The sequence below is a fragment of the Phocoena phocoena genome, chromosome 4 (assembly GCF_963924675.1).
Source record: "Phocoena phocoena chromosome 4, mPhoPho1.1, whole genome shotgun sequence".
In the NCBI taxonomy this organism is placed as follows: Eukaryota; Metazoa; Chordata; class Mammalia; order Artiodactyla; family Phocoenidae; genus Phocoena; species Phocoena phocoena.
In genome coordinates this window covers 20,856,585-20,880,302 of record NC_089222.1, presented here as the reverse complement: position 1 = coordinate 20,880,302, position 23,718 = coordinate 20,856,585, and the positions used below count along the sequence as shown (strand labels likewise).

The following is a 23,718-nucleotide window of genomic DNA, read 5'->3' as shown; positions in this document are numbered from 1 at the left end:
ATTAAAGCCAAGGCAAGGATGGTATTTCATGCTTATCATTATTTAGGAGAGAAAAGTGTAGCACCGAAAGGTAGGTTATCTATTTGGGTTCACCAGAGGAAACCAATTCCTAGTCTAGAAAAAAAGCTCTCAAACCAACTTCTCCAACTCACTATTCAGCCAAGTTACAACTGTTTTCCAGATGCTCGTTCTTTCTTGGACCAAAATATCCATCATTTGAAGTGGGAAGATTAGCATTCATACTTCCGATTAATAAAAGAGCCATACTCTATTTTATAGGCAACAATCCCCTAAACATTTTACATACTATTAAGAGCCCTTTAGGGACTTCCCTGATGGTCCAGTGGGTAAGACTCTGCACTCTCAATGCAGGGGGCCCGGGTTCGATCCCTGGTCGGGGAACTAGATCCCACGTGCATGCCAAAACTAAGAGTTCGCATGCAGCAATTAAGAAGTCCTCATGCCACAACTAAAGATCCCGCCTGCCGCAACTAAGACCCGGCGCAGCCTAAATAAACAAACATTTTTAAAAAGAGCCCTTAAAAAAAAACACTTCAGCAATTTCTCTCTTAATTTACATACATTTTAAAAACTGAAGTATAACTGATTCTATACATTTTCTAACTTCTAATTTCTTATTTTTAATCACTATATAATATTCCACAGTTTACTCAAGCAAACCCCCATCACATATTTTTGGTACTTTCTAATGTCTCACTATTAATTGACTCATTTGAAACATAGGAGTCTCTGGCTTATTCATTATAAGGATAGTGGTGGAGACTACAAAGGGGGAGCCAAGGAAAAGAAGGGTCTCCTCAGAATCTGACCATTTTTTCTACCTATTAACAAGTAGGTAACTAGAATAAGTTATGAAGATAAGCCTCAATTAACCTTGACTAAGGTTTTTTTGCCTTCCTTATAAATTTTAACATCCCAATTTATATACAGGTAATGTTTAGCAGAACAGCTAAGTAGGCAGGGGGCTGCCTCTACCCCCTTGTACCTCACTGTTCTTCCACTGTATTCAGCCAATCCATTCTCCTGATTTGAGGTGACCTAATACTAATAGATTATTTTATATTCTTCAAGACAAAGAAGAATACACAAGTATATTCTTTTCCCCTATTTTAACACAAATAGTAGGATAATGCTATATATTTTTACATATATATAATATATACAATACTACATATAAATACTATATATATACTATACATACATATATAAGTATATATATGCATGGCTCCAAACCTCTTATTTCCTTTTAATATATCTCAGTGATCACTCATATCAGTACACAAAGAGCTTTCTCATTTCTTTTTTGGCCTTAATCCATTGTACAAATGTCCCATACTTTAGTATCCTATAGTTAGACATTCAGATTGTTTTCAGTCTTGGAGTTATATTTATAAATGATGGTGAAGCACAGTGCAATTCTCTGTACATAACTGTTTCCCACCGCTTACAAGATATTGTACTTTTTAATCCCTCACATTCTTTGCCCAAATTGCAGCAAATGTTTGTTACAAAAGAAGCTCTTCCTCCTCTCTATGGTCATAGATAGGATTGTGTAAAAACAACTGCAAGGAAGGAATTAGTGGCTGAACCAACTGAAGAGGAGGAACTATTATTCCATTATCAACTCTCTCTTTAGTCTCTCCAAATCAACCTGCACGAACCTGGAGTTAGTGAAACAGCCTCTCAGTGTGGGAAGCACATTAGCCCTCACGATCCTAAACCCCAAAAGATAGGTCTCGAAATCTGAGTCACTGCTTAAGTGGCAACAATGTAGAAGTTAGAATTCCAATTAATATTATTACTAGCCTTTTTTTGCTCCTTAATAAATCAGGGAGAGAATTTCAGAAATATAACTATGATTAGCTTACAACACAAATGCTTTAGAAATCTCTTTTTCTGTCTCTCCTGCCCAAAGTATGCAAATTTAATATTGATACTAGTATATGAAAATTTGTAAATGAGTCTTAAAATGCTACTATGAATTTTATTTATTGTTTTCATAAACAAAATGAAAATAAAAGGTTTTTATAATTAATGACATACAGAGATCATCAGACCAGTTGCTTTCAAAGATACATGTTTTTAGTGTGTCAGTAGGCAAATAAATAGTATTTTAGACTATTACTATTGTCACTGGGTTTATACATGCTATAATGTTTCCTGAGGTCTAGTTATATCTCAGACTACTTAAATTGGGTCATCTAATTACCATGGCAAATGCTAATTATCAGGCTAAAAGAAAGATGAGTTCAGGTTTTTAATTTTCTTCAGTTCTGTTAGTGGCATGAGGGTGCCTGTAAATTCTTATTCAGCATAAGTTTCTCTCCAGCAAAAGAACTAGTGATTTAACAGTATTCCGTTATCTATCTCCAGCAAAAGAACTAGTAATTTAACAGTATTCCGTTATCTATGATTTCGGCTAAAACAGCATTGAGAAGTTTCAGATGAGCAAGCCTAAAAGCACTGAGAAGTTTCTGAAGAGCAATTCTAAAAACTATTTGGGTAACTTCAGGGATAGGATTATTCAAACTTCTCATAATTTGACATGTAGTAGTTATACCTCCAGGTCCAATTTTCAGTGTCCATTTGGGATTACTGTGATTATGACTAATAGATGCTGTGCTCTCAAGCACTTGCATCTAGATGCTGAAAGATTTGTAAGGAGGCATATAGTTCTGGAGTATCCTTCTCCACCTACCTACCAGGGTTGGCTATAAGACATCATTTAATGTTGGAAATTGTTTTCTCAAAGCTTTTCTTTGCCCACCTCAAGAGAGTAAGGAATTGACATCCCTGGTCCTATAAGTTGGCTTACATGCTCACAAAGCAATCCAGGAGGAGAAACTTCAGAGACTTTTGACAAAAATCTTAAATTCTAAATGTCTTTATATATAGAATAGAATAGGCTATGACAGCTAGGATTTGAGAGAGGTTTTAAGTTATAATCTGTAGTTAGTTATAATCTATAGTTACTTTTTCTGAAAGGAACTGACTTAAGTTACATTTTGGAAACTGTCCTAAAATAGCATAGATCTGTGATCTTCTTAGTTTAGTATGCAGTTGTTCACTTTTCCTTCTTTCCTATAGTTCCCCAAACTCCTCATTTTATATTTGCATTATAAGTGATAAGCAGGTAAGTAATGCTGTCCTGAAAAACTTATCAGAAGATAAACAATGACTTGGTTAAAAGTTAGCAAATTATGGTTATCAAAAGAGTACACTCAATATGTAAACTATGAAGCAAAATAAGTAGCACTGCATGGCACTCTTCAGTTTAGGTTCAGGCTCTTCTAATAACTGAAATTCCTCTCAACAAAGAGGAGAGAAGAATCTCTCTTAGTTCTCCTTATAAGAGATCACTTAAAACAATTTCCAACTATGTGGAAACTGAGGGTGTGGGAAAACAGTCATGAGCATATACTGCTGGTAGGAGTATAAAATTGTATAACCTCCAATATAAGACAACATGTGGTAAAATTACACATGCACACATTCTTTGACTCAGCAATTCTGTTTCTTATAAAATGTCTTACATACAGGGTATTTGCTGCATCACTGCTGTGAAATAAGATTGGAAACAAGCTAAATGCCCAACAATAGAGGACTGGTTGAATAAATTATTGTACATCTATACAATAAAATACTCTTCATCTGTTTAAAAAAAAAGAATGAGGAAACTCCTCATGTACTGATGTGGAATATCCTTCAAGATGTTAAGTAAAAAATGCAAGGTGCAGAAGAGTATGTATGGTATGCTACCATTTGTGTCAAAAAAAAAAAAAAGAGGGGAAAATACATACATAAGTCTGCTTATATGTGTATAGATTAACTACAGGAGGATACACACAGAAGGCACATCTCCTGAGGACACGCAAGATTTTATATTATAGAGAACATTTGTTCTGGTTCTTACTTTACAGCAGTGTGAGAAGATCTGACAGATGTACTCCTGGGTATAGCGGGACCTGCTAAGCAGCGCCATGAGATGCGGTATCACTGTGGCATCCTGGAGTCAAAGGGAAGAAGAGCACAGCAACAAGGAACTCAAACACAGTAAGTATCTCTAACAAATGATTTCCACGAGCAGATACATATGTAAGCCTCTTATCTTAATGACAGTAAATCAAGTCTCTTTAAGGAACACAACACAGAAGCAACATGGCAATCAAAACTGTCTAAGCAAAGGACAAGGAAAGGGGCTTCAATTTTCATCCTTGACAACAAAATACAAGAACAGGAAATTCTCAATTTCTCTCCCATAAACAGCCTACAACCCCACAATAAAACAAAATCATTTCAATAAGACTTGACATAAATCTATTCTGAAACCAAAATGTGACATATTAATAAGATATGTAACAATGCATTGCTTATAAGGAGGAATTACTGTATTAAAATAAAAGTTGACAATTTTGATCTCTGAGATGTTCTGGTAAGTATCAGCAACAGGTTAACACTCATAACAACTGTAGTTAGCTAATTTCAATCTTCACAATTTATATAATAGCAACTTCTCACTTATAACCCACTCTCTGCCTACTACTGACACTTCACAACATACACGATGGTATAGGACAAGACAGAAGAATCCACCCAACCTGCTGCAGGGCTCTCCAAAAATCTCCTCTTTCTTGAGTGCAAAAAGAATTAAACGTTGAAATAATATTTGGCTTGAACCACAGATGGTAAAGGAGACTTAGCTCAAGCCCCCTAGTCAATGCTGTCACAAGTCCTGTAGCAATGCTTCTCAAATATGAATGTGCACTGTGTGTATGTTCCCAGGGGACATTCTGTATATACAGATTCTGATTCTCTAGGTTTGGAATAGGACTTAAGATTCTCCATTCTAACAAGCTTCCAACTGATACCTGATGTTGCTGGTCCACAGACCACCCTTTGACAAAAGACAACAGAGGGCAAGGAAGGAAACTTAAAAGAATACCAGAATACCACTGTTGGGATAAACAAGATTTGGGGTTTCCCTCAGAAAGAAAAGAATGCTCAAGATCCATAAAAGTTAAGTAGGAAAATAGGTTGTTGATGCCTACAAGTAGAATCTTTTCCCCTTGCTTCTTAGTATAACCCTGTGTTGTCATAAGCAGTTTAAAAACAAAATGAGGGAATTCCCTGAAGGTGCAGGGGTTAGGACTCAGCGCTTTCACTGCCATAGGCCCAGGTTTGATCCCAGGTCAGGGAACTAAGATCCCGCAAGCAGCGTGGCGTGGACAAAAAAAATAAACAACACTCAGAAAATTTCAAAGAAAGTCAGCTACTAAATTCATTTAAAAAAGGGAAGAGATGAGAATGTAAAGTATGCATCTATTTTACAGATGCGGGGTTGGGGTGGCAGGAATAATGATGACAGTGGTTCCATTGACAGATGATAGGGAAGTAGGTAACAGCTGAGAGAGAAGAAGCAATTGAGAGGAAGAGCCTCTATTACGCTCCTAAAACTACTTCCACCTCATTCCTTTCCTCCATTGCTCTCTCACCCTTCAGTTTTCCTGTGACAATAGCCCCTATCTCATTTCTTCACACCTGCGTCCTTTCTGCCAACTGTGTTATATATCTGCAGTTTATGGTTGATTAAACAAGGCAAAGAACAGTTACATAATTTCCCCAGTCACCCATCTGATAAACAGGATTGCAAACTAGACATCCTGCCCTCTTCAACAGGACTGTGCTGTCTTTAGTTTAGTGCCTGAGTTGCCATGGTAGCTGGCCTCTACACAATCCAACTCACAGATGTCAGTCAGTTACACCTAAATACTACTCTCTGTCATTGTCCCACCTAACACTTTTCATGGATTCTCCACCGTCTCTGAGGGATAAAATTATTTCACAATTTAGGTATTCTCTGTGTGAAAGTCACGTTAATGTCCCTGAGTCTTAATTTTTCTTATGTAAAGAAGTTAAGTTTGTGTAGACTAGTGTTCTCCAAATTATGCACCACAATCCATTAGTGGGTCATGAAATCAGTTTAGAGAGGGAGGAGGAAGGAGCTAAATCAGTTAACCAGGATCAATTTCTCCCCCATTACTGGGCCGGGGGTTGGGGAGAAACTTATAGGGTAAAGAAGATGGGTGATTGGTTTAATTTCTTTGTAAACATGACAATTGGACTTTCAGGAAAACAGATGGAGAGCCCTTCTATGTGGAATGTTTTGAGGAGGATGTCCACATTTTAGAAGTGCTTACAGTTAACCAGGGGTTCTCAAAGAGTGGTCCGTGGACCAGTAGCATCTCAAGTTACTGGGAAACTTGTTAGAAATGCATATTCTCAGGCCCTACCCCACACTCACTGAATCAGAAACTCTGTAGGTAGAGTCCAGGATTCTGTGTTTAGTGAGCTCTCCAGGTAATTCTGGTGCATGCTCAAGTTTGAGAACCAGTGTAGTAAACAGTCTTTGGATTTATGAGGCACGGCTCCCTGAAGAATGCTGCACAAATCCCTGAGGTATAAAATTGAGATGTTTCATAATTTAGAGCCTCCCTGCTGTGTGAGGTGACCCACAAACCTCACAGACCTTATGCATCATTACAAGCCAGAGGAGCAAGGGCCTAATGTAGGAAAAACAAACTATGGAGGCACGTGGCATGTTCCCTCTCCCTGCCTGCTTTGCCTGTGCCTCTTGACTGCTTATATTCTTGAAATACTTGTAAAACATGATTCTGGACAAGATCTCTGATTCATTATGTGTCCACTTTGAAACTCTGACATTCTGTGTGTCAGCTCAGAGAATCACAACCAGCATTTTTTTTTAATGAAAAAGGATAGAACAGAAATCAGAAGGCACCACATTTATTATGGAACTGTTTTGTGAAGACTATCTCAGGATGTTCCACCACCCCTCCCCCCTCCCCGTTCTGCCCCCCACACACAGTATGGCACTGGAAAGTGTCATTCTTACTGTGGACTGTGGATAAGAGTTTGAAAAATACTAGTCTGGATAATTTTTATTAAGAAAGTCCCAAGTAATCAACAGATAAAAACACTCCCTAATACTCCCTTAAGTTTTTGAAAACCACTGAATGACTCTAAAGATCTTTAGATTCTCTCACACATACTCTGATTCTAGCCTGGTTAAGTAAGCCTCTAACAAGTTGCTTCTGGTTCACCTCTCCAGCCGAAATGAACACGGATTCTCTTCCTGCGTTAGACTATTCTGTCCACTGTCCTGCATATTCTCTCTTACACAGATGTTTCCGAGAACAGCTTCTTTTCTCTCAACTTCTTGAAATCTTATCCATTATTCAAGACCAGGTCGAATTCTACCTTCTCTACAAAGCTTATTCTACTGGATTTAACCTATAGTGAGTGCATTAAATATACTCCTTAATTTGTACCTATTAGGAAATTAAGAAGGGTCTTTTTACAAAAACCAAAAGAAAAAAACAGCTTACAAATTCCTCAAGATCTGAGACGATCTTTCACTTCTTTACAAAGCCTAGAACGTTTGATATTTGCAAATTAGCAAGACTTCAAACACTTCTTGAGACTTTTCTACAACACAGTTATCACGGTTAAGATCAGTTTCGAGATGCTAAATATGGGTTGGCCAAAAGGTTCGTTCGTTTTTTTCCGTTAAGATGGCTCCAGTAGCACTTCGCTGTCTTTAACTTTATTGAAAACAATTTTGTTAGATTGTATGTGACAGCTGTCATATCAGTGTGCATTTAAAAAAAGACTTATCAAAATTGGTGAATTTTTGTGTAGCCATTATAATATTGAAGATGGAAGAAAAAAGGCAACATTTCCGGCATATTATGCTTTATTATTTCAAGAAAGGTAAAAATGCAACTGAAACGCAAAAAAAGATTTGTGCAGTGTATGGAGAAGATGCTGTGACTGAACATGTCAAAAATGGTTTGTGAAGTTCTGTGCTGGAGATTTCTTGCTGGACGATACTCCATGGTCGGGTACAACAGTTGACAGCGATTGAATCAAGACATTAGTTGAGAACGATAAACGTTATACCACGTGGGAGGTAGCCAACATACTCAAAATATCCAAATCATGCCTTGAAAATCATCTGCACCAGCTTGGTTATGTTCACCGCTTTGATGTTTGGGTTCCACATAAGTTAAGGATAAAAAACCTTCTTGATCGTATTTCCACATGCGGTTCTCTACTGAAACATAATGAAAAAGTTCCGTTTTTAAAACAATTTGTGGTGGGCAATGAAAAGCGGATACTGTGCAATGACGTGGAATGGAAGAGATCATGGGGCAAGCAAAATGAACCACCACCAACCACACCAAAGGCCGGTCTTCATCCAAAGAAGGTGATGTTGTCCATATGGTGGGATTGGAAGGGAGTCCTCTATTATGAGCTCCTTCCGGAAAACCAAACAATTGATTCCAACAAGTACTGCTCCCAGTTAGATCAACTGAAAGCAGGACTAGACGAAAAGTGTCCAGAATTAGTCAACAGAAAATGCATAATCTTCCATCAGGATAACGCAAGACCGCATGTTTCTTTGATGACCAGGCGAAAACTGTTACAGCTTGGCTGGGAAGCTCTGATTCATCGGCCGTATTCACCAGACATTGCACGTTCAGATTTCCATTTATTTAGGTCTTTACAAAATTCTCTTAATGGAAAAAATTTCAATTCCCTGAAAGACAGTAAAAGGCACCTGGACCAGTTCTTTGCTCAAAAAGATAAAAAGTTTTGGGAAGATGGAATTATGAAGTTGCCTGAAAAACGGCAGAAGGTAGTGGAACAAAAGGGTGAATACGCTGTTCAATGAAGTTCTTGGTGAAAACGAAAAATGTGTCTTTCATTTTTACTTAAAAACTGAAGGCACTTTTTGGTCAACCCAATAAATTAGAAGTGCGCTGTTAGTAAAATGTAACTGATGATTCAAAAACACATAAAACTCACTGTATACAGTAGTTCCTCTGGAGTAACGGGACTGGTGAAGATGGTGCGCAGGCATCGGAGGCAAGCTTCAATGAACTTCAGGTCTGGGGACAGTAGTCCTATTAATAGAAAACAGATTTGAGAATCATCCTTTCAACTCATATTTGAAACTCTGCAAACTGATTTTAATTTTTACTTGTATAAAAATGACTTCTTTACATACCTTGCAGTAAGGCAGGGATAATATGGCAATCGAGTAGAGACTTAACATTGTTTTCAGTACCCATAGCAAGACTTCCCAATACCACTGCACATTCGGTTTTCAACTCTGTGCTTGAGGTTTCTTGCTGAAGCAAGTACAATAATCTAAAAAGAAAAAACTTAATAAACAGAAGAGACTAAAAAACTTAAAAGTAAACATTAGCTAAAAGTAATGTTACAGAAAAAGGCTACCAATACATCCCACACACTGAAAATATGGTTGGCGAGCTTATGGAGGGCTAGGAAATGGTCATATTTTTATACAAGCTGTTACTTTAATAATGGAATATTGAGTGGGGGTGGATCTAAAGAGATTTTCTTCATTTTGAGCAACAGAACTATCATATAATCTTAGTTTATCAGAACTGTGAATCTGAAAGTTGTCCACAAGTGATCTCTGTGGAAACAGCAGCACCACAGTCCACGTTATCTGCCACTCCAGGATATGAAGACTCCCAAAGCCAAGTGCTGCCGGATCTTAAGGACCTTGAATACCCAATACTGCAGTTCAGAGATCACAGAGATCTAGCCTAGAGGGAATATTCAGAGTCCTTGTGCTGCTCTTCAAGCAAGGGAAGCTCTCTTCTTTCTCCAGTCCTCCTATTTGGGAGATCAGAAGATCCTATTTCTACTCCAGGCCAGCCTGACAAATAAATACTCCCCAAATTCTAACCATCCACCACTTATGACCATCTCCTTTATGTTCTAATGTAGAACCTTCATGTTCTCTAAAGCATATTTATATATACTGAGCACTAATTCCCTAAGAAAGGCTGCTGACAGCTTTATAGTGACCAAAGGTCGATCATGTTAAAAACAATAAAACCATTAATCCTATATTAAAAGATAGAAAAGAAGAAAGAGAAAAAACCAAAACATTAAAAAATTCTGAATGAAAAACTTACAGCAATTGCACATAAAACTTAGTTCTGGGTAGCAAAGGCAAAGAGGAAGTTATACAACTGTCACTGTCTACCAAAAGGAAGCTTATTAGCTTCATCAGAAGAAATCAAACTTTCTATGTTAACTTAAAAACCAGCAAATTCGAGAAATTAAAAAAGCAGGGTTAAAAAACCAAGAATTTTTTTTAAACTCAAAAAAGGTTTTGCGAATCCTAATAAATTATTATCCAATCATACAAAAACTGCCAGAGTGCAAAGGAGACAGGGAAGATTCAGGCTGGTGTACACTGCTTATCTACACAACACATCCTTTTATTGCAGGGTCAATGATCTTCCTGAACCTCTAAGAAGTATTAATACATTTGTTTCATATTCCATTCCCTGGTACCTTAATTTTTTTTAAAGAGATGCTTCATATACTTCAAAGCATTTATTAAAAAAAAATAAGAACAGACAATACAGAAAAAAGATAGGTCTTATGGTTGAGAATGAGAAATACATTCAAAATTTAGTATGAATAGCAGAAAAGAGGATGACAGCAAACTTACCTTGGAACAGCTCCTAGAACAATGAGGTTGGCTTTCTGCTTGTTGTTTCCAATTACAGCATTTTTCATGTCTCTGAATTCAGGGGAAAGAGAAAGGGTAAGGTATGTTGAGACATCACAGAAAAATAAAAGATCAATGCATCCCACTTTATCTTTATTATGCAACATCTTGGATTGGCAAGTACAGAAGTTAGGGACAAAGTGAAAACACTGACGCTTTTCCACCTGGAGTGCCAAAGAGAAGGGACAGAGATAGGTACCTTATAAACCTGGGGCTGTAAAATAGGAGAGTAGCAAGGTGGGGGGAGGGGGGAATGAGAGACATTTTGAGTATTGGCAAAAGACTTCCAATACAAAGAAAGTTGAGTTCTTCAAAAAGGCTACCAATCCTTTGAATAAAAAGAAATATAGGCCATCTTCTCACGCACAGCTCTGGGAGTAGGGAGTAAAAGCAGCCAGCCGACAGAACAGATCTGATCTTGTTTCAGGGACAATGACTTTCCTTTTTTCCTGAATTCTCTGGACTGAATATTTCTGATTCCATTTTATCTCCTTTATTGTCTTATTAGCTGTACCTCTCTGGGTTTTGTTTTGTTGTTTTTCAGTGGTTGCTTTACAATTTACAATATGCATCTTTTAACTTAACACAGTCAATCTTCAAGGGATATTGTCCCATTTCATGTGTATTTTAAGAGCCTTGAAAGCATCTACTTCCATCTTCCCATCCATTCTTTGAGCTGCTGTCATAGTTTTATTTTTAAATTAGTTAGAAACAACGTAATATACTGTACTTTTTTTTTTTTTGGCTGTGCTGTGAGATCTGTGGGATCTTAGTTTCCCCACCAGGGGTTGAACCCATGCCCTCTGCAGTAGAAGCACGGAGCCCTAACCACTGGACCACCAGGGAATTCCCTATATTGTACTATTTTTCATTTAAAAGCCACTTATCTTTTAAGGAGATTTTAAAAATAAGAAAAAAATCTTTTATATTTCCCATATATTCACCAGTATTTTTTATTCTAGCTACACTCAGATCTTTATTTCACCAGGAGTAACACTCTATTCCATAAAAAGAATATCAATGACCAGTTGGTTCACAAACACATGGTTGTTCCCAAAAGACAGGCAGAGAAAATACAAATAGCTCAAAATAAGCCCAGTACTAATAAAATGTTTAATTAAAAAAACTTACGCTAATTGGTCAGTAGTGCTATCTTAATATAGAACATTAGAACACTGTGATTCTCAAAGTATGGAAGAAGGCATCAGAGACTCCATGGGCATTTCAGAAGTTTAAGAGGGAGTCTAGAAATTTCTGGCCATAGTTTTAAAATAGAAAGCCTTTTTTGCACAATCCTAAAGAAAATCATATTTTTCAGTACTGTACCTGCCTTGTAAATAAAAAGGAGACTATACCTTTTTTTTGAATTTTGTTTTATTTTTTTGTACAGCAGGTTCTTATTAGTTATCCATTTTATACATATTAGTGTATATATGGCAATCCCAATCTCCCAATTCATCCCACCACCACCACCCCCCACTCCACTTTCCCCCCTTGGTGTCCATACGTTTGCTCTCTGCATCTGTGTCTCAATATCTGCCCTGCAAACTGGTTCATCTGTACCATTTTCTAGTTTCCACATATACACGTTAATATACAATATTTGTTTTTCTCTTTCTGACTTACCTCACTCTGTATGACAGTCTCTAGATCCATCCACGTCTCTACAAATGACCCGATTTCGTTCCTTTTTATGGCTGAGTAATAGTCCATTGTATACATGTACCACATCTTCTTTACCCATTCCTCTGTCGATGGGCATTTAGGTTGCTTCCATGTCCTGGCTACTGTAAATAGTGCTGCAATGAACATTGGGGTGCATGTGTCTTTTTGAATTATGGTTTTCTCTGGGTATATGCCCAGTAGTGGGATTGCTGGGTCATATGGTAGTTCTATTTTTAGTTTTTTAAGGAACCTCCATACTGTTCTCCATAGTGGCTGTATCAATTTACATTCCGACCAACAGTGCAAGAGGATTCCCTTTTCTCCACACCCTCTCCAGCATTTGTTGTTTGTAGATTTTCTGACAATGCCCAATCTAACTGGTGTGAGGTGATACCTCATTGTGGTTTTGATTTGCATTTCTCTAATAACTAGTGATGTTGAGCAGCTTTTCATGTGCTTCTTGGCCATCTGTATGTCTTCTCTGGAGAAATGTCTATTTAGGTCTTCTGCCCATTTTTGGATTGGGTTGTTTGTTTTTTAATATTGAGCTGCACGAGTTTATATATTTTGGAGATTAATCCTTTGTCCGCTGATTCGTTTGCAAATATTTTCTCACATTCTGAGGGTTGTCTTTTCATCTTGTTTGTAGTTTCCTTTGCTGTGCAAAAACTTTTAAGTTTCATTAGGTCCCATTTGTTTATTTTTGTTTTTATTTCCATTACTCTAGGAGGTGGATCAAAAAAGATCTTGCTGTGATTTATGTCAAAGAGTGTTCTTCCTATGTTTTCCTCTAAGAGTTTTATAGTCTCTGGCCTCACATTAAGGTCTCTAAACCGTTTTGAGTTTATTTTTGTGTATGGTGTTAGGGAGTGTTCTAATTTCATTCTTTTACATGTAGCCGTCCAGTTCTCTGAGCACCACTTATTGAAGAGACTGTCTTTTCTCCACTGTATATCCTTGCCTCCTTTGTCATAGATTAGTTGACCATATGTGCATGGGTTTATCTCTGGGCTTTCTATCCTGTTCCATTGATCTATATTTCTGCTTTTGTGCCAGTACCATATTGTCTTGATTACTGTAGATTCGTAGTATAGTCTGAAGTCAGGGAGTCTGATTCCTCCAGCTCCATTTTTTCCCCTCAAGACCGCTTTGGCTATTTGGGGTCTTTTGTGTCTCCATACAAATTTTAAGATTTTTTGTTCTAGTTCTGTAAAAATGCCACTGGTAATTTGATAGCGATTGCACTCAATCAGTAGATTGCTTTGGGTAGTACATTCATTTCCACAATATTCATTCTTCCAATCCAAGAACATGGTATATCTCTCCATCTGTTTGTATCATCTTTAATTTCTTTCATCAGTGTCTTATAGTTTTCTGCATACAGGTCTTTTGTCTCCCTAGGCAGGTTTATTCCTAGGTATTTCATTCTTTTTGTTGCAATGGTAAAAGGGAGTGTTTCCTTAATTTCTCTTTCAGATTTTTCATCATCAGTGTACAGGAATGCAAGAGATTTCTGTGCATTAATTTTGTATCCTGCAAGTTTACCAAATTCATTAGCTCTAGTAGTTTTCTGGTGGCATCTTTAGGATTCTCTATGTATAGTATCATGTCATCTGGAAACAGTGACAGTTTTACTTCTTCTTTTCCAATTTGGAGTCCTTTTATTTCTTTTTCTTCTCTGATTGCCATGGCTAGGACTTCCAAAACTATGTTGAATAATAGTGGGGAGAGTGGACATCCTTGTCTTGTTCCTGGTTTTAGAGGAAATGCTTTCAGTTCTTCACCATTGAGAATGATGTTTGCTGTGGGTTTGTCATATATATGGCCTTTATTATGTTGAGGTAGGTTCCCTCTATGCCTACTTTCTGGAGAGTTTTTATCATAAATGGGTGTTGAATTTTGTCAAAAGCTTTCTCTGCATCTATTGAGATGATCATATGGGTTTTCTTCTTCAATTTGTTAATATGGTGTACCACACTGATTGATTTGCATATACTGAAGAATCCTTGCATCCCTGGGATATATCCCACTTGATCATGGTGTATGATCCTTTTAATGTGTTCTTCGATTCTGTTTGCAAGTATTTTGTTGAGGATTTTTGCATCTATATTCATGAGTGATATTGGTCTGTAATTTTCTGTTTTTGTAATATCTTTGTCTGGTTTTGGTATCAGGGTGATGGTGGCCTCATAGAATGAGTTTGGGAGTGTTCCTTCCTCTGCAATTTTTTGCAAGAGTTTGAGAAGGATGGGTGTTAAGTGCTTCTCTAAATGTTTGATAGAATTCACCTGCGAAGCCATCTGGTCCTGGACTTTTCTGTGTTGGAAGATATTTAATCACAGTTTCAATTTCATTACTTGTGATTGGTCTGTTCATATTTTCTATTTCTTCCTGGTTCAGTCTTAGAAGGTTATATCTTTCTAAGAATTTGTCCATTTCTTCCAGGTTGTCCATTTTACTGGCATAGAGTTGCTTGTAGTAGTCTCTTAGGATGCTTTGTATTTCTGTGGTGTCCATTGTAACTTCTCCTTTTTCATTTCTAATTTTATTGATTTGAGCCTTCTCCCTCTTTTTCTTGATGAGTCCGGCTAATGGTTTATCAATTTTGTTTATCTTCTCAAAGAACCAGCTTTTAGTTTTACTAATCTTTGCTACTGTTTTGTTTCTATTTCATTTATTTCTGCTTTGTTCTTTATGATTTCTTTTCTTCTACTAACTTTGGGTTTTGTTTGTTCTTCTTTCTCTAGTTCTTTTAGGTGTAAGGTTAGATTGTTTGAGATGTTTGTTGTTTCTTGAGGTAGGATTGTATAGCTATAAACTTCCTTTTTAGAACTGCTGTTGCTGCATCCCATAGGTTTTGGATTGTCGTGTTTTCATTGTCATTTGTCTCTAGGTATTTTTTGATTTCCTCTTTGATTTCTTCAGTGATCTCTTGGTTATTTAGTAACATGTTGTTTAGCCTCCATGTGTTTTTGTTTTTGATGTTTTTTTCCCTGTAACTGATTTCTAATCTCATAGTGTTGTGGTGAGAAAAGATGCTTGATATGATTTCAATTTTCTTAAATTTACTGAGGCTTAATTTGTGACCCAAGGTGTGATCTATCCTGGAGAATGTTCCATGCGCACTTGAGAATAAAGTGTAATCTGCTGTTTTGGATGGAATCTCCTATAAATATCAAATAAATCTATCTGGTCTATTGAGTCATTTAAAGCTTCTGTTTCGTTATTTATTTTCATTTTGGATGCCCTGTCCATTGGTGTAAGTGAGGTGTTAAAGTCCCCCACTATTACTGTGTTACTGTCGATTTCCTCTTTTATAGCTGCTAGCAGTTGCCTTATGTATTGAGGTGCTCCTATGTTGGGTGCATATATATATTTATAATTTTTATATCTTCTCCTTGGATTGATCCCTTGATCATTATGTACTGTCCTTCCTTGTGCATTGTAACATTATTTTAAAGTCTATTTTATCTGATATGAGTATTGCTACTTCAGCTTTCTTTTGATTTCCATTTGCATGGAATATCTTTTTCCATCCCCTCACTTTCAGTCTGTACGTGTCCCTAGGTCTGAAGTGGGTCTCTTGTAGACAGCATATATATGGGTCTTGTTTTTGTATCCATTCAGCGAGCCTGTGTCTTTTGGTTGGAGCATTTAATCCATTCACGTTTAAGGTAATTATCGATTTGTATGTCCCTATTACCATTTTCTTAACTGTTTTGGGTTTGTTTTTTGTAGGTCCTTTTCTTCTCTTGTGTTTCCCACTCAGAGAAGTTCCTTTAGCATTTGTTGTAGGGCTGGATTCTCTCAGCTTTTGCTTGTCTGTAAAGCTTTTGATTTCTCCATGGAATCTGAATGAGATCCTTGCCAGGTAGAGTAATCTTGGTTGTAGTTTCTTCCCTCTCATCACTTTAAATATGTCATGCCACTCCCTTCTGGCTTGTAGAGTTTCTGCTGAGAAATCAGCTGTTAACCTTATGGGAGTTCCCTTGTATGTTATTTGTCATTTTTCTCTTGCTGCTTTCAATACTTTTTCTTTGTCTTTAATTTTTGCCAATTTGATTACTATGTGTCTCGGCATGTTTCTCCTTGGGTTTATCCTGTATGGGACTCTCTGCACTTCCTGGACTTGGGTGGCTATTTCCTTTCCCATGTTAAGGAAGTTTTTGCCTATAATCTCTTCAAATATTTTCTCGGGTCCTTTCTCCCTCTCTTCTTCTGGGACCCCTGTAATGCGAATGCTGTTGCATTTAATGTTGTCCCAGAGGTCTCTTAGGCTGTCTTCATTTCTTTTCATTCTTTTTCCTTTACTCTGCTCCTCAGCAGTGAATTTCACCATTCTTTCAGGTCACTTATCCGTTCTTCTGCCTCAGTTATTCTGCTATTGATTTCTTCTAGTGTAGTTTTCATTTCAGTTATTGTATTGTTTATTTCTGTGTGTTTGCTCTTTAATTCTTCTAGGTCTTTGTTAAACATTTCTTGCATCTTCTCGATCTTTGCCTCCATTCTTTTTCTGAGGTCCTGGATCATCTTCACTATCATTATTCTGAATTCTTTTTCTGGAAGGTTGCCTATCTCCACTTCCTTTAGTTGTTTTTCTGGGGTTTTATCTTTTTCCTTCATCTGGTACATAGCCCTCTGTCTTTTCATCTTGTCTATCTTCCTGTGAATGTGGTTTTTGTTCCACAGGCGGCAGGATTGTAGTTCTTCTTGCTTCTGCTCGAGACTATACTTTTCATTAAAAGTTATTTCACTTTGGAAAATCAGATCAGTGGCACTCATGGTATATGGGTCATCAATACCATACCTACATCAGTCCATAGTTTCTGCTCTTGCATTCATACCTCATTAAGTTTTCTAACATGGTCACCCCTAAGCACTTACATATTGAAACATTATAAATTATCTTTTTTTCATATTCCAAAATACATTCCCCTAATTACTTACTGAGATCTCTTTGACTTCTCTTTTAGGCAGCAGAGCTCTACAGTATACAGGAATTTTTTTGCTGACCGTGAAAGTTACAATTCTGAAAAAGTTCTGTAACTGGCAAACCATGATCTTATAGAAAAACAGTAGAAAGTGGGGGCGGGGGGGGGAGTTATTAAGAAAATCAGTGACTAAATGTTATCGTCAGCTTGTGTTTCCAGTACCAACCAATTTCACTGGCATTGAAAACCCTGGTAACAATAATTATAATACCCCTCTCCTTAATTACCATCTTCAATTATTACAGAAAAATGCTGCTATGACGTAATGGTCTGCTGAAAGCTGGTTCTCCCCACAAGTTTTTGAATAGCATTTTCACAAGTCTTGAGCCAAACACTGTACCTGTTAGTCTTCTTCCTTCAGCTCAGTGCTTGAGGGTGGTCTATTTTTCAGGTCCTTACCTCTCTCTCTGTAAATATCCCTCAGATCTTCCATATGGTTTATAGGGGATCAGCAGGAGTATTTTTTGTTTATGAGGACTAAGCTGAATGAAGTTTACTAAGGTTTTAACCAAGTTCTGATACATGATTGTAAAATTATGTGATACTGAAGCTTCCCTGAGCAAAGCATAGTTGATGATAAATTGTATATCTAAGCTCCTGCCTCCTTATGGATGTCTGCTGTTTTCTTAGAGACCTGCTTCCCAATTGTCAGCTTATAGACCCTAACCTAGCAGTCTGTCATCTTCTTTCATCTTCTTTTCTCTTAATGTGTTCTGCCTATATCAACACAGTACATTCATTTGTCCAGTAGCTATCTATCTACTGAGGGTTTATTTATGCCAGGTGCCATTCTGGAGGTTCTCTCTATTCTGGAATTCCCAACCCTAACATTTTCTCAGATTTCTCCCCATTCTTCCTAAATGAAGCAGAAATGAGGTGTCCCCACCTTATAAACACAACCCAAATACCTCAAACCATGCCAGAGTAAATGTTTTTATAGACAAAAGCAAACAAAAACTCCAAAACCAACTTTCCAGTTCTCCTAATAGTTTGCAAAAAGGACACGAAGGAGGCAGCTGGTAGTTATAGAGTAATCGCAGGCTAAAGAGAACACAATTAATAAAATGGACCAATGTCTAAAGAAAGCAATTCTTGCTCTGGCTCTAATAAGTAAAATATATCTATACTAGACAAGGAAGAGACGTTAACGCCCTGCAAATAAATTCTATTCAGTTGTACCAGAAGATCATTTCTATGAAAGAGTTAAAATCGAAAGAGACAAAATCGAAAGAGACAATAATGGATACATATACTCATTTTTAGCAGATCTAAGTACAGGGTAAGATTCAATTTCAGAGCCAGCCAAATGAAGCTTCTTTCAGTTCCCAGAGTGTAGCTATTTTCTCTCTCTTTCATTTCCTTATTATTCCCTCCCTTATATCATTCCCTGGCCAATTTTACTCATCTTTCAGGTCTGAGCTTCTATGTCAGTGTCATCCTCCAGGAAGCATGCCCTGACAACTCCCAAGTCTGGGTTAGGTATCCCTCCTAGTGGCCTGTATCATAACATACTCATTACTTTTTTAGGAAAGAAGTCTGTCTCCTCTTCAGAGGCAAGAAACCAGTCTGACCTGGAAATATCAGAGAAGTTACTATCAATGGATCACAAAACATACCATATAGAAATCCGTATTTTTGTAAAATACAAACTCACAACTATCAAGATGGGAGCACAACAAAACTAGGCAGGGTTTACACATTGCTTTGAAGTTCACAAAGCATTCCATACCCATTATTTAATCTTCACCACAATCTTGAGTAATATTAACCCCATTTTACAGATGAGGAAGCTAAGACTTGGGTTTGGGCTCTTCTCAGAGCTCCACAATAAATGACAGAGCCAGTCTCAACCCATGTCCCTTATGCCAAGTGTTTTTTCCATTACCTCCAGTGATATCAGGCATTCAGAGAAAAGACAAAAGAATTTAGTAAATGAATTTCCTTTTTCCTCCTGTCTTTCCATTTACATTTTTATGCAAAATAAAAGCATATCTTTTAGGCAAAGACATCCTTTTCCCAGTAGATCAAAGAAATATATAATCTCAATCTCATGTCCATCAATCCTTAATGTTGGAGGGGGTGGAATGCCCTACTAACATACTACTGAAATTCAACAATTACTTTTTGAGCTCAGCACTGTGCTAGGCTCTATGAAGGATACAAAAGCATCACATAATGAGATGTCTGATCTGAAGAGTTTACAATCTTTTTGAGAAGAAAAAAATAACACTAACAATGTAAGGCAGTGTATATTATAAATAGTGTGCTTATAGGGCTGAGAAAAGTAGATGATAAGACAAGCTTCACAGGTTTTGAAGCAATGGTAGGAACTAAGATGGACCTTAGAAAATGGCTAGGATTTGAATAAGTGGATGAGGAGGACAAAAGGAACCATACTGGAAATGGATATGGCACACTTCTGGGGCAGTCCCAGGAGCCAAGATTGAAAAGAAGGTTCCTTTTAAGGTGGAACATTAAGCATGGAACAAAGTTAGAAAAGTGAAAGGGAGAAGAGACAAACTAAAGGGGGATGGATTAAGGAGAAATCATGTTTTTGATCAGAAAAAGGACATGAAGGAAGCAATGACAATGGAAGATAATCTGAATGTGGAATGGACTGGAATACAGATAATTCTAGAGTCAAGAGAGGCAACTAAACGGCTGATGCCCTTCCTCTGTGGTCCCAAAACCCTCTGTGCTTATCATTATCACAGTATTCACTAATCAAACTACAGTGAACTGTCTCTTTAGTTATCTGACTCCTGCATTAGACTTTTGGATCTCCCAGAGCAGTGACTAATTATTCACTCTTATATACTCCCATACTAGCACAATGCCTACCTAGCACCTGATAGGCACTCAATAAATGTTTGTTTAAAAAATTACTCAATCCATCCAGGTATCTGGTTATATGAGACTAAGTAGCAGCATAGGAACCATTAATAGAGAGGACATTTTAAGGAAGCAGTTAACAAGATGATTTGATAGGTTTGACAGGTACAGGAAATGTGATATGTGACATGTCTTGAGCGACTACTTCAAGTCTGGGTGCCTGGGTGCAGAGAACACTAGGAAGTTTGGATAATAAATCCCTTAGCAAGACAAGGATCTATCTTGAATTTATACATACTGAATTATCTTTGAGATGAGATAAGAATATCTGGGTAGAAAAGCTAAAATGTAAGCCTTGGGGATAGTCTACTCCTTGAGGATGGGAATAGAGGAGTCGATATTAAGATGTTACAAAAATGCATTTGGCAGAGAACATTTTCAGCTAAAATCTAGCTAGAACCTTAAATTTGCCCAGTAATAAATGGACTCAAAATGCACCCACTTTTACATGGAGGTTAACCTTTCTACTTCCTTTCTTTGCTCTGAAGGAGTTTAATTTTTAGTGTGGTAGAGAAAAAGGTCTTGAATATAAAAACGAGATGTGCAGTGCCTACTACAGCATATGTCTAAATCAGAGTATTATGATTTGTGATCAAAACCAAGAGGGAAAGTAAACACCACACTTTGTCATTAAAATAGTAGGAAAAGTAAAAAAAATAATAATTGGAACGTAGACCTGTTGGAGAAACAAAGTCTAAGTCAATCAGGTATGAGCATATTATTCCTAAACAGTCAAGACAGCATAAATTTTAACTGAAAACCTAATTATCATCTAAAAATAGAAAATTATCTTTAAAGTCATTGAAGGCTGGGGCCAGAAGCTAAAGATCAATGATGTCATTTTCATTTTGAACCAGTATGACTCTTCACTTACCTGAAGCAGCTCTTATTTGGAATACTACACATTCATTCTTGGTCTAATTGGAAGTAGACAAAAAGTACAGTAGATATGGAAAAGTACAGTCTAACGCCTGACCTACTTATGAAAACTCACTTTTCATAAGACATAAGGAAGAAATATGTATTTGTGGGTAGCTATAATAAGGCAACGGGGTAAAAAATTTAACAAAATTATTTGGACTTGGAAAATTACAAACTTAATCACTGCTCTGACCCTGTAATAATTATTATGATGTTCTTTTTGGAAAATGTAACATCCAAACATCCAAGTACAATAAGTTTCTAATATCCAGCATGGTTAAGGAATGAGATTATTCATATTCCAATCAAAATCACCATCATCATATGTGAATTGCCAATTTTAAAAGAAGTGGATAATGATGATCTATTATTCAAACTAAAGTTACTTTTAACATAAGGCTTTGATTCAGCAGGTACTTGAGAGATTTACAGTGAACTGCATTTCAAGTCAACTTAGGCAATTATTGTGCACCTACTATATGTATAAATTGAACAGAACTGAGAATTGACAGTAATTTAGTTCATTCTTATCAACAAATTACCCTGAGGTGTAGATTTCTGGAATGTAGGGTAGCGTCAGATACAGTTCCAATTTTTATAAACACTAGTTTAGGAGTTGTACTTAACTCTGTTTTATCAGAGTTATCAGGTGATTACAAATCACCTTACATTCTCCAAAAATGAAAAGTGCAATGTAATAACTGCACTAATAAATGTAAAATATTTTTACAGTACATTAATAAATATTTTTAATGTATGTAATCATTCCAAAGAACATCAGAAATGTGTTAGAACATTATGAATATGGAAGCATACAGTTAAGTGGCTTATAAATATGAAAAGATATATATACAGATATGCATACAAATATTCTGCTATTTTTGATGTTCAAAGTTAGTATCACATACATATATAAACAGCTTATATATCTGTACACAAAACTATGTCAATCTGATCTAACAATTTCTGGAAAATCTTGCTACCCTTTTAACCAGACTAACCTGTCTCAGAATACAAAGTTTTAAACAAGTAACTCTCAGAATCACTCCATTTCATTTGGTATTAAGGTCATCTTCACTTATGTTTACCTGTAACACTTTTGAAAGTAACTAACAGGACATTTCTTTTGAATTAGCCTAAAACTTATCCTTAATTTAAAATTTCCAAAAGCCAGAGGCTTCATTTTATGGGAGCTCATATCTTTAGGACATGCAAGAAAATGGAAAGTGCCTATATTCTACTGAAACCAGAGGTACATATTTGCTTGGAACCAGAGAATGAAGTACCAAAACCATTACCAAAATGAACTTATTTCATCAGTATATTAAAATACTTCAGAAGACACTTTTTAAAAATTGATACTTGGTGAAAACCACACAATTCTACAGTATCCACAACTGCCTGCCTTAGTTTACCAGAAAGAGCCAATCTAGTTTTCTAGTTTGATTCAACTTTGAAACTACAAAGCCAGCCACATTTGCTTATATCATCTTTTGCCTTTCAACATAGGGAATATCAATGTAAGGCCACATGGGGATATCTGTTTATTTTTTTCACAGAGAATCACTAACGTCAAAACCAGATTCAGGTGCTCTAATTTAGGTATGTTAAAAAAAAAAAGCACAATATTTAAGCAGCTTTAACTCAAGGTCTACAAAAACATTTCAACAGTTATTCTTCTGCAACTATGAAATTTAACATGGTTGAGCTAATACCAGAGTAACTTCACCAAGAACATCCTGTAATTGTTTTTTTAAAGTCACACGCAGATCACCACACTAGAGGAAGCTGAAAATTTGCAATACGGTATAGTTTATCTGATGTACCTACTCTCTGTTGTAGCTGCAAAGGCTGTAGTTTATGACCTACACAGCTGATTGCCCTGTTCTCTCTGCTCATATCTGACTCCTATCTTACTCCATTAACTGCTCAGTTACACATTTGAAACCTTGCTTTTCAGGACCTAATTCTGTTTTCAAACCTTTAGTATAATAGGACCATTCAAATTTATGCAAAATATTGTACTATAAACAAAAAAGTTGTCTCTAGGATAACTCCTCATTCTTTAACAATTAAACTTAAGCAGTTCTGATGTTTAATAGTATTCTTCAAAGGCATACTCACTGACTAGGTAAAACAGTCCTTCACAACATGGGTTATCTACAAAGAAGTTCCCTATATTTATGCATAGGGCTATGGCTCTAACTCAGCTGAGTAGATTAGTTAGAGGCCTTGATGAAAAGTTATTATTCATCTTTAATTTCTTCGATTTTGTTTTTCCTGCAGGTGAAAAATCAGACTAATATTGCTAGAAAATTGATAGAGCTCTGGTTGTCTCATAGCTAAAGCTAGTCATCAATTCTTTTTTATGTCCTTCGAATTAGATATTTTGGATTCAAAGCTGGTTACTTCAGCCTCTGTCTTTTCCTTCCCTAAAACCAGAAGGCTACCTTTGGTTGTTTACACTCTGTGGCCACCTTCCTTCTACCTGCCTCTTTTGGTCTAGTAATGGTCTCTGTATGACTGACTCAACGGTGGCTGTGTAATGTGTATTAAATAAAAGAAAAGAATTGGTCAATTCTCTTTTCCTAA

General features: G+C 36.7%; 1 protein-coding gene and 1 non-coding gene across 4 annotated transcripts in view; one reads left to right on the top strand and one right to left on the bottom strand.

The window, feature by feature from the left end:
• The window catches only part of ARMC8 (armadillo repeat containing 8), a 104,461-nt gene that overhangs the window by 57,131 nt on the left and 23,612 nt on the right, over nucleotides 1-23,718 (bottom strand). For 2 of the 3 annotated variants that reach the window (XM_065877037.1, XM_065877039.1), the window contains 4 exons: nucleotides 10,598-10,669; nucleotides 9,110-9,252; nucleotides 8,908-9,005; nucleotides 3,935-4,027 (listed from right to left, as the gene is read on the bottom strand). In XM_065877037.1, the coding sequence (XP_065733109.1) occupies nucleotides 3,935-4,027; nucleotides 8,908-9,005; nucleotides 9,110-9,252; nucleotides 10,598-10,669 (406 nt within the window). The remainder of the gene's footprint in view (nucleotides 1-3,934; nucleotides 4,028-8,907; nucleotides 9,006-9,109; nucleotides 9,253-10,597; nucleotides 10,670-23,718) is intronic. The other variant, XM_065877038.1, reaches the window with a different exon arrangement.
• TRNAE-CUC (transfer RNA glutamic acid (anticodon CUC)) lies at nucleotides 330-402 on the top strand. Its single transcript has one exon. It is a non-coding gene; the product is annotated as a tRNA-Glu (tRNA).